This window comes from Cupressus sempervirens, chromosome 2 (assembly GCF_028749045.1).
Source record: "Cupressus sempervirens isolate cs-2001-9-10 chromosome 2, ASM2874904v1, whole genome shotgun sequence".
Taxonomy (NCBI): Eukaryota; Viridiplantae; Streptophyta; class Pinopsida; order Cupressales; family Cupressaceae; genus Cupressus; species Cupressus sempervirens.
The window spans coordinates 385,649,550-385,661,273 of record NC_143119.1 but is presented as its reverse complement, the minus strand read 5'-3'; the positions used below and the strand labels follow the sequence as shown (position 1 = coordinate 385,661,273).

Genomic DNA, 11,724 nt, shown 5'->3' with positions numbered 1-11,724 from the left:
CAAAATCCTTGGGAAAAGTCTCATAAGATATGTGTCATCATGCATTAAGTTTATAATAAAAGCATAGAATTGCATAATGTGATCATGTGGATCCCCATTTCCATCGTATTTCTCATATCTAAGGATCTCAACATCTCACGAAAAAGACATCATGTAAAGGTTCTTGTCAAAAGGAAGTGCACATATAGATTCAAATGAGAATGAAGACCCATGTTTTTCTTTTTCCTTTTCCATGCATGCAAACTTGTTTTGTAATCCTTGAACTTGCTTCCTTAAAATCTTAGTTTTAGTAAATTCTCTCTTTCAAATAATCCTTTGAATGTCAAATTCGTGTGGTAGTTTCCATCCTCTAGAAGTCAAGTATGTGAAATATTCATCATCATTTTTCTCCAAAGCCTTCAGCATAAGTCTTTCAAAGTAGTCATTTTGTCAGAATTCCATGAGGTCTTTGCTAATAAAATCATTGTCTACCTCACTCTCATGATGTGACATGTGTGAAGTGTGTCCATGATGAGAATGTCTAGGTGGAGACACATAACCCTCAAGATGAAACCTTCATGTCCTAGGAGGGGTGTTGTTTCCAAAGTTTGCAAATGGGGTTGCTATAATTAGTCTTGGTATGTTGGTCTCCAAAGATATTAGTATGAGGATTTCCAAATCCATGAGTATTAGTATTGTGAGCATTGTCTTCCCAAACATATTAACATTTATTCTAGCAATCATTTGTCTTGCTTGTTCGAGTTTCTCATTTTCATCCAAGTAAGTTGTATTTCCTCTTTCTATTTGTTCCCATCTATCTACAAAGAGGTTATCTAAATGCCAGTTTCTCTCTTTCCTATTCATGTTGAAAGATATTATTTTTAGCTTAATAGGATGACAAAATATATTTGCAAACTAAAATTAGAAAAGAAAAGTGTTCACTTTTCAAAGAGAAATAGCAATGAGAGAGTGACTTATCAAGCAAAGTAGATATCCAAGAAACTTATGACACTAGGGACTTGAGTCAAGATCTAGGCAAGAAGCCAAATAGCCAAGTACATGGAGAAAGTGAGGTGACAAGTAAACAACCTTCCAAGTTAAGTATGTAACCAAGGAGCCAAGGTAATCATTTTCAACCTAGACAATCTTAGACATCAAGATTACAGACCAAATAAGTAGTGTGATTATGTATAGACCTCCCTAAATCAGCCAAGAATAAATTCCAAGTCAAAACAACTAGGTTCACATATTAGATGACACAGTTTAGAAATTAGGACGACAATAGGACAACTAGAAGTTTTGTATGATAGTTTGCAGGAAGCAATATGATAGTTTTAGCTAGAACGATAGTTTTTGAATGGTAGTACGATAATAGTATAGATAGCAGTATGACAAAGTCTTAAAAGCAATATGATAATATGTAGAGACCATAATTATCATATGATATTTCTCACAATAACAGTATGACAGTTGACCAACAAAGATAATTTTGTGACTTTTTGTGCCTAAAAGACTTAAGTTTGAATGAAATTTTTAGCCAATTGTAGCAAGGTGACTATGATAGTAGAGTTTTCTTTCATTTTTGGTAGAAAATAGAATTTTTTTTAAAGCAATTGTGAGGAAAACACACATCTTCAAGATATTGGACAAGGGACAAAGCAACCTTGCTAGAACAAACACTTGACATGTTTGAAAAAGAAAGCTCTATGAGACTACCACTTTGTGTATGTTCAAATAATTTCCACAAGTCTAACACATCTGAAGACACATTGAAGCAAAATCTATCTAAAGGACACAACTCAATACACAATACCTTGGTCCATACTTGATTCTCCCGTGCCTTTCACAAATTGGTTGCCCATAATAGATATTGACTTTTCCATAGATGGGTTACCCACATCTAAAGGAACACATAAGGTGAGTGTAAAATCTTGGGGTCATCCAAATAATCCACTTGGATCAATTCTTGCACCATTTCATAGCTTTCCCATTCAAAATACTTGGGAAGAGTCTCATAAGATGTGTGTCATCATGTATTAAGTCTATAATAAGAGCATAAAATTGCCTAACATGATCATGTGGATGCCCATTTCCATCATATTTATCGTATTTAGGGATCTCAACATCTCATGGAAAAGGCATCATGTAAAGGTTCTTGTCAAAATGAAGTGCACATATATATTCAATGGAGAATGAAGACCCATGTTTTTCTTTTTCCTTTTCCACACATTGTTTGTAATTCTTGAACTTGCTTCCTCAAAATCTCAGTTTTAGTAGGTTCTCTCTTTTGAATAATCCTTTGAACATCAAATTCATGGGGTAGTTTCCATCCTCTAGAAGTCAAGTATGTGAAATATTGATCGTCATTTTTCTCCAAAGCCTTAAGTATAAGTTTTTGGACGTAGTCATCTTGTTGGAATTTCATTAGGTCTTCGCTAATAAAATCATTGTCTAACTCACTCTCATGATGTGACCTATGTGAAATGTGTTCATAATGAGAATGTCTCAGTGGAGACACATAATCCTCAACATGAAACCTTGGGGTCCTAGGAGGGGTGTTGTTTCCAAAGTTTCCAAAGGGGTTGCTATAATTAGCATTGGCATGTTCATCTCCAAAGTTATTAGTATGATAATTTCCAAATCTATGAGTATTAGTATTTTGATTATTGTCTTCCCCAAACACATTAGCATTTATCCTAGCAGTCATCTGTCTTGCTTGTTCAAGTCTTTCTTGTTCGAGTTTCTCATTTTCATCCAAGTAGGTTGTCTTTCCTCTTTCAATTTGTTCTCATCTATCTGCAAAGATGTTGCCAAAGCACCAATTTTTTTCTTCCCTATTCATGGTGAAAGACATTATTTTTAGTGCTAGGTGTTTCAAGTGGAGTATCAAAGGAACTACTAAATTGTCTAAGAGGATTGTACCAAGTGGTGTATTTATCTTCCTCTACTTCATCAAAAATAGGTTTAGCGTCAAAATGTTGCTTACATAGATACCTAGTTGGAGAGGGTAAATCTTCAAAGAATATAAAAGAAGGATGACTTCCTTGACCAAGTTGGAACCTAGTTGTAACTAGCATGTAAGAGTTAGTTTTTATCTTAATAGGATGACCAAATACATTTGGAGACCAAACTTAGAAAAGAAAAGTGTTCACTTTTCAAAGAGAAATAACAATGAGAGAGTGACTTATCAAGAAAAGTATATCCAATAAATTTATGACGCCAATGGCTTGAGTCAAGATCTAGGAAAGAAGCCAAATAGCCAAGTAGATGGAGAAAGTGAGATGATAAGTGAACAACCTTCCAAGTCAAGTATGTAACCAAGGAGCCAAGGTAATCATTTTCAACCTAGAAAATCGTAAACATAAAGATTCCAAACCAAAGAAGTAGTTTGATAATGTATAGACCTCCCTAAATTAGCCAACAATAAATTCCAAGTCAAAAAAACTAGGTTCAGACATTAGATGACATACTTCAAAAAGTAGGACGATAGTAGGACAATTAGAAGTTTTGTACAATAGTTTCCAGGAAGAAATATGATAGTTTTAGCCAGAAAGATAATTTTGAATGGTAGTATGACAATAGTATAGATAGCAATACAATAGAGTCTAAAAGGCAATATCATAATATGTAGAGACACTAAGTATCATATGATATTTCTCACAATAGTAGTATGATAGTTGACCAACAAAGACAATTTTATGAATTTTTGTGCCTAAAAGACTTAAGTTTGACTGAATTTTTCACCAAATGTAGAAAAGTGACTATGATAGTAGAGTTTTATTTTAGTTTTGATAGCAAAATAGGAAATTTTTGAAGGAAATTGTGAGGAAAGCACACGTCTTCAAGATATTGCACAACGGACAAAACAACCTTGCAAGAACAAACACTTGACAAGTTTGAAAAAGAAAGCTCTATGAGACTACCGCTTTTTGTATATTCAAATAATTTACACAGGTCTAACACATTAAAGCAATATCTATCTAAAGGACATAACTCAATACACAATACCTTGGCCCACACTTGATTCTCCCTTGCCTTACACAAATTGGTTGCCCATAACAGATATTGACTTTTTCATAGATGAGTTACCCACATCTAAAGGAATGCATAAGGTGAGTGTAAAATCTAGGGGTCATCCAGGTAATCCACTAAGATCGATCCTTGCACCATTTCATAGATTTCCCATTCAAAATCCTTGGGAAGAGTCTCGTAAGGTACATTTCATCCTGCATTAGTTCTATAATAAGAGCATAAAATTGCCTAATGTGATCATGTGGATCCACATTTCCATCATATTTATTGTATTTAGGGATCTCAACATCTCAAGGAAAAGGAATCATGTAAAGGCTCTTGTCAAAAGGAAGTGGATATATAGATTTGATGGAGAATGAAGACCTAGGTTTTTAGTTTTCCTTTTTCCACGGATACAAACTTGTTTTGTAGTTCTTGAACTTGCTTCCTCAAAATTTCAATTTTAGTAGGTTCTCTCTTTTGAATAATCCTTTGAACATCAAATGCATGGGGTAGTTTCCATCGTCTAGAAGTCAAGTATGTGAAATATTCATCATCATTTTTCTCCAAATCCTTAAGCATAAGTTTTTGGAAGTAGTAATCTTATTGGAATTTCATGAGGTCTTCACTAATAAAATCATTTTCTACCTCACCCTCATGATGTGACCTGTGTGAAGTGTGTCCATGGTGAGAATGTCTAGGTGGAGACACATAATCCTCAATATGAAACCTTGGGGTCCTAGGAGTGGTGTTGTTTCCAAAGTTTGCAAAGGGGTTGCTATAATTAGCATTGGCCTATTGGTCTCCAAAGTTAGTAGTCTGATGATTTCCAAATCCATGAGTATTAGTATTGTGAGTATTGTCTTCCCCAAACACATTAGAATTTATTCTATCAATCATTTTTCTTTCTTGTTCAATTCTTTCTTGTTTGAGTTTCTCATTTTCATCCAAGTTGGTTGTCTTTCCTCTTTCTATTTATTCTCATCTATTTGCAAAGAGGTTGTCTAAATGCTAGTTTCGCTCTTCCCTGTTCATGGTGAAAGACACTATTTTTAGTCATAGGGCTTTCAAGTGGACTATCAAAGCAACTACTAAAGTGGCTAAAAGGATCGTACCAAGTGGTGTATTATCTTCCTCTCCTTCGTCAAAAATAGGTTTAGCCTCAAATATTTTCTTACATGGATGCCTAGTTGGAGAGGGTAGATCTTCAAAGCTAAAAGAAGGATGACTTCCTTGATCAATTTGGAACCTAGTTGTAACTAGCATGTAAGAGTCATTTTTTAGCTTAATAGGATGAAAAAATACATTTGGAGTCCAAACTTAGAAAAGCAAAGTGTTCACTTTTCACAAAGAAATAGCAATGAGAGAGTGACTTATCAAGAAAAGTATATATCCAAGAAATTTATGACACCAGTAGCTCAAGTCAAGATCTAGGAAAGAAGCCAAATAACCAAGTAGATGGAGAAAGTGAGATGACAAGTGAACAACCTTCCAATTTAAGTATGTAACCAAGGAGCCAATGTAATCATTTTAAACCTAGAAAATCTTAGACATGAAGATTCCAAACTAGAGAAGTAATGTGATCATGTATAGACCTCCCTAAATTAACCAAGAATAAATTCCAAATCAGAACAACTAGGTTCAGATATTAGACAACACAGTTTAGAAAGTAGGACGATAATAGGACAACTAGAAGTTTCATACAATAGTTTCCAAGAAGCAATATGATAGTTTTAGCTAGAATGATAGTTTTTGAATACTAGTACGAAAATAGTACAGATAGCAATATGACATAGTCTTAAAGGCAATATGATAATATATAGAGACCATAAGTAGTATATGATATTTCTCACAATAGCAATATGGTAGTTAACCAACAAAGACAATTTTGTGACTTTTTGTGCCTAAAAGATTTAAGTTTGACTAAATTTCTGACCAAATGTAGCAAAGTGACTATGATAGTAGAGTTTTCTTTTAGTTTTGATAGAATAATAGAAACTTTTTGAAAGCAATTGTAAGGAAAACTCATGTCTTCAAGATATTGGACAAGGGACAAAGCAATCTTTCTAAAACAAACACTTGACAAGTTTGAAAAAGAAAGCTCTATGAGACTACCACTTTGTGTATATTCAAATAATTTCCACATGTCTAACACATTTGAAGATACATTGAAGCAATATCTATCTAAAGGACACAACTCAATACACAATACCTTGGCCCACACTTGATTCTCCCTTTCCTTACACAAATTGGTTGCCCATAATAGATATTGGCTTTTTCATAGATGGGTTACCCACATCTAAAGGAACACATAAGGTGAGTATAAAATCTTGGGATCATCCAGGTAATCCACTAGGATCGATCCTTGCACCAAGATATTGAGTGAAAAATAGGGTCGCCTCTAAATCCTATGGTGTCTAGTAAGAGTTATGTTCATAACACCCCTCTTGCACCCAATACGAGATAAAAGGTTTCATGACTATGTAAGAGTACCTTAAGCATAACCATCTATTGATTTCCTCATGGTCACAATCCCACAAGTAATCTCGCTAAGTGAATTCAAGTGTTATGCTCCCCAAAGGATTTTTCCTTTTTTAGGAGGTTTGTGATTATTATGGGTCAAATTAGCTTGGTTTTGCTTGTTCCCACTCTGGTTCATTCTTATCGGTATCTTTCCACCAATAGCAGGCCCTCTAAAGGTAAAATATCACTAGGAGATTGAACAAAATGGATCCACACTCAAAAGGTCGAGATTTATAATTCACCAAGAGGTGAAGAGCATACTCTCTTATTCCCCAATGCTTCCCCCAAACATGCAAGAAGATTAATTAAGACCACTAAAGAGTGGAATATGCCACCCACTTTCTTGAACCAATGATGAGTCAAGATTTCCAATTCACCAAAATGAAGAGCATACTCTCCTATCAATAATAATACCTTACTAATGGGTTTTAACGTGCCTACAAAAATAAAAGCAACTAGTAGATGCAAACACTTGAAATGAAATGAAGACACACAAACATCTTTCTTGTTTTTGCTTGGGTAGCCCTACAACAAATGTTAGTAGCCCTTTTTTGCAATTTTTCTCTTTTGCAATGCAAGCAAGCAAATAAGCCCCTACGAAACAAACAAGGTTAGGGCATCAAAATAAGTACCTCAAAACAACCTTGCAAAACCATTGTTAGAAGCATGTGAGAAAGCCAATAAACCTGAAAATGAAATCTTGTGCTTGTGCAAAATAAAACTTGAAAGCTAGATTATGCAACTAAAACAGACAAAATGATACTTCTGGCTAATATAGTATTGTATATGACACTTCCTAGTGTAGAAGGGTGATACTTCAAACTAGTACGATACTCTATCTTAGTGCAGTATGATAATTCTCAAAAGATAGTATGATAGAGTACATAATAATAATAATAAGATAGCAAAATGGCCTTATATCATATCTCAATGCAAAAAATATTGTATGATAAGGCAGAAAGTGTCGTACAATTGTTTTGGCTACAAAAACATAACTCGAACCTGCAAGTGGGCACCAAAAATATGTGCATAAAATATGTAAGACTTCTCTAAGACATTCTATCCAAGTAATCCAATAGAATAGTAACCTTGAATGGAAACTTAGAGCTTCCTATCTATGGCATGCAAGAGATATTTGATTGTCGCTCTCAAATGAACATAGTTAATGCAACCCTTGCAAGGTGCAACATAGAGTGGAAGATTTAAAGAGTAGAGGTAATAATGTCAATATCCAAGAATCAAGATGAGTGCAATGCAAGTGCAAGTAAACTAAAATGAGATGCAAGATGCAAGATCTAAGCTAACAAGTATGAAGAGTTACAAAGCCACCTAGTTAAGCTATGTGAGTTAAGTTATGCATAAAGGAAAACTAATCTAAATACAAGTAAGAGAATGATGTGCAAGATGAGTGCAAAGTGAGTGCTCCAAGCACTCCAAAATCACCATGAAAACCTGTAGCATAACAATGGCATGTGTGTAAGAGATGAGAGTGAGGAGAGAGCCTCCTTTTAAAGAGAAATGGATAGTATAGAATTAGAGGAAAAATCAAGGGTGGAGAATGAGTCTTGAGTGATCCATGGGTATAAGAATCTCACCTAAGCAAGATCAATGGATATGTTTAAGAGGCAAAAGAATTGTGGAGGAGAATAAAGGTTCCACCCACTGTGGAAAGTGTGCACCTCATGTGAGACAAAAATGTCTTTTGTTTTACTTTTAAAATAGGAATAATATATTTCATGTGAACACTTAGGATAAGTGGGACGTTGAGGATTTCGTTTAATTAAAAGGGGTCAAGTTCTTTCAGTTAAATAAAAGACTTAGGATATGGTGGCCAAACCATATGTTATAATCAAATAAATAGAAACATGATGATTTGATCAAGAATAAGCGATGAATGAATCATACAAAATTGGTAGAAAGGGGGCTCATAGTCTAAATGACCATTTTTGGTGAATGCAAAGAGAACATGCATATTTTGCAACCAAAGAATAGTGGAGACAAAATAACACTATATCATGAATGACACAAGCTACAATGAAACATGTATCAAATATAAATACAACTTAAAAATGAACACCTATATAAATAATAATAATAATAATAAATAAATAATAATAATTAAAAAAATTAATTGAAAAACTATAAATAAAAAATCTAACATAAGGACACTTGAAAATCTTCTATATTAAATTTATAATTTATTCTTTATTATTATTCTAGATACCATAGAGCTAAATCTCCAAACTTTACTAAAATATTTTATTTATAAAAGATAACTTTTTCTACATTGATTTACCATCATTTATAAAAGATAAATCCATACTTTACACATTAAAGAAACTTATATATTCTTCCATTTTACACATTCAAGTTATTTGATATATTAACTTCTCTATAAAGGTTTTGACTTCAAACTTTAGAGGAGATTAATATTTTGGTGTTCTTAAATTTAGATCTATTTTTCAGAAGAATCTATTAGACTTTTTATTGATAGAAAAATTATATAAAAATAGAAAAGGAGAACATATTTGTAATAACATAATATCATATAATATAAAATCTACAATTATATATATATATATATATATATATATATATATATATATATATATATATATAAATGTAATTAAAATATTTGACTTTAACTAATCCATATTGGCGAATACGTAGGTGTTGAACGCAACAAAATCCAAGCCCACACCCAAAGTAAAAAACAAAGCCAAAACAAAGAGCTCCTCTGGCCTCCTTTTCGTATACACAACTACTCTTTTAAACCCCACGCTTACATCCATTACAAATAGAGGGCACGTTGTTTCCTCGTCGATACGCCATTCTTCCTGGCTGACGTGGACCATCCAACGGAAATCCTGTCACCAGCAGCTCCGTAAAAGGCTCGCTTCAACTTAATTCTAATAAAAACTCAGTTAACTTCGACGACTCTACATTCCCACAAAAGAAGAAGCGGGGAACGCCCTCTCAATTGCGCGATGAAATGTAAAACTAATTCGAAAACGCCTCCTCAATTAACAAAGAGGGGGCGCTCAGTTTCGTCCAAACATATTTCTTGTCAGCCTTGTAAAACCGAATTGCAAAGGAACAAGTTATAACTTGTCGTTAGACGTCTTGGAATAATGTTATCGTGATTTCACATTCCTGCAAAATACATTGTACAGGTGAAGCGAGGTCAGAGGGCTTTACAATACCAAATATTGTAACGGTGGAGATCCTGGTTATGTGAGAAGGGGAATTAAGGATGGGAAACTGCATGGAAGGGCTGAGATGTTTGGGGGGTGGGGGGATTACTCTCAAGAGGATGGCTGCTGAAGGAGAAGTGTGTATATTCAAGAAAGTGCCCAGGGCTACTGTCGTCACCGTGTGTTTGCCCATGTCCAACGATTATACCGAGCTTGCTTTTGATTATATCATAGATGTGGAGTACAACCAGGTGCGCCCATACCATCCCTCTCTTTTCCCTCTTCCATGAATTTTCAATGGGTATAAACAATTTATGTATTGAAGTCTATGTGTATGATTAGTAATATTAGATTTCTCCGGTTCATGTGAATATATTTGATTGTGTATGAAATTTATGTTATCAACATTTTGAATTCCCTCAGGATCTATCATCTCACATTCCCTTAAAACTGTTTCTCTTTTTTTTTTAAGAAGACGGATCAACTCTATTTTAAAGATAAAATTTCATATACAATCAAATTTCAGAAATAATCAGGTAAGAGTCTGCAATGCATCCATAAATTGCGAATCTCTCATCAAAGAGGTCTTAGGTTCAAATCTACTTGAAATTAAAAACATAATAAAAATTAATCTAACAATAATAATAAAATAAATAATAGACAATCTAGAATTTGGCCGATTATCTATCAATTTGTTAATTCTGCATATATTAGAAGAAAGTCCCCACTTTCATTTACTTGTGTCCATACCACTTTTCCCCTATTTCATACATTTTTTAAAAAGCATAAATAATTTGTGTACTAAAGTCAATGTATATGTTATTTATGATTGAATATTTGAACTTCATATATAAACAATTCAATATATTGATCCTATTTATTTTTTAAGAGAAACCTGCATTATCTTCTTTGTTAGTCTTTACTAAAAGTAAGAGAGAATAGACAAAATTGTGTATGTGCATGTGTTTTGGCTGGATTCAAATCTCAAACCATTCGATCACTAGTTCCACTTAGGCAACATGTCTAGTAATGAATTTGGGACTGCTTTTGCTGAAAACTTTAGCTGTCTGGTTTTTATTTTCTTAAGGCTAATTACATCCATGAAATGTGATTATTCTATATATACCTTTGAACAATCTATTTAATCTTGAAGTTTGCATTCATTAAACTACATTAATTTGTAATACCATGTGAAAAATGTTAAACAACACGTTGACTTCTGAACCATTCGATACACCCTCATATGCAACGTAAATTATACTACTTTCCTCATAAGTATACCTAATAGATATTCATTATATTGTTTTCACATAATGATAACTATTGGAACATTCCTTACATTGATCTTACACAATCATATATCCTATTATAACGTAACTACCTTGTTCCCGTGCTATAATATCTAGCACATAATAGACGCAAGCGGGAACATGATTTCCCTCACTTGGTGAATTATTTTTGGATTGATTTTAAGTCATAATTGCATTATCCTTGTCGACATTATAAATCATACTGCTAATGTGCAATACCGCTATGAATTATTATATCAAGTACATTAAACAACATCAAATCATCATCTTATTGTGACATATATATTACCATATTAAATATTCTCGTATTTGAATCATCTATGTAATTAGATCATACATTCGATTTGAAGCCCGTACATATAGTCATATACCAAAATATCATAGCTTTACACCAATCTAATGAGATGAAATTGTGTGTAAATTAAATCTAGGGGACATTGATTCAATTCCCATAAGTATCCATATGTCCTCATCCATTTACATTATTGGCCACGTGTAGACTTTTCCTCGACCACAATTTTCCCTAAATTAATTTAGTCAGTTTAAAATAAATACAAACCACCTTACATATACCGTGTATGGTTGATTTAAATTATATTTATTTTAATATATATTATGTGCTCTTGTAAGCTCTAGAAGGATAAACATGTTTGGAAATAAATAAATGGATTCCTTTTTTTAACAAGGTTTTAACTAAATAAATGCAC

At 33.3% G+C, this 11,724-nt stretch overlaps 1 protein-coding gene across 1 annotated transcript in view; it reads left to right on the top strand.

Annotated features, from left to right (window-relative positions):
- Nucleotides 1-9,751: 9,751 nt before the first annotated feature.
- Nucleotides 9,752-11,724, top strand: part of LOC149572744 (phospholipase D zeta 1-like) — a 212,572-nt gene continuing 210,599 nt past the window's right edge. The window contains exon 1 of the mRNA XM_089813832.1: nt 9,752-9,958. Coding sequence (XP_089669958.1) covers nt 9,767-9,958 — 192 coding nt within the window. The 5' untranslated portion in view covers nt 9,752-9,766. The remainder of the gene's footprint in view (nt 9,959-11,724) is intronic.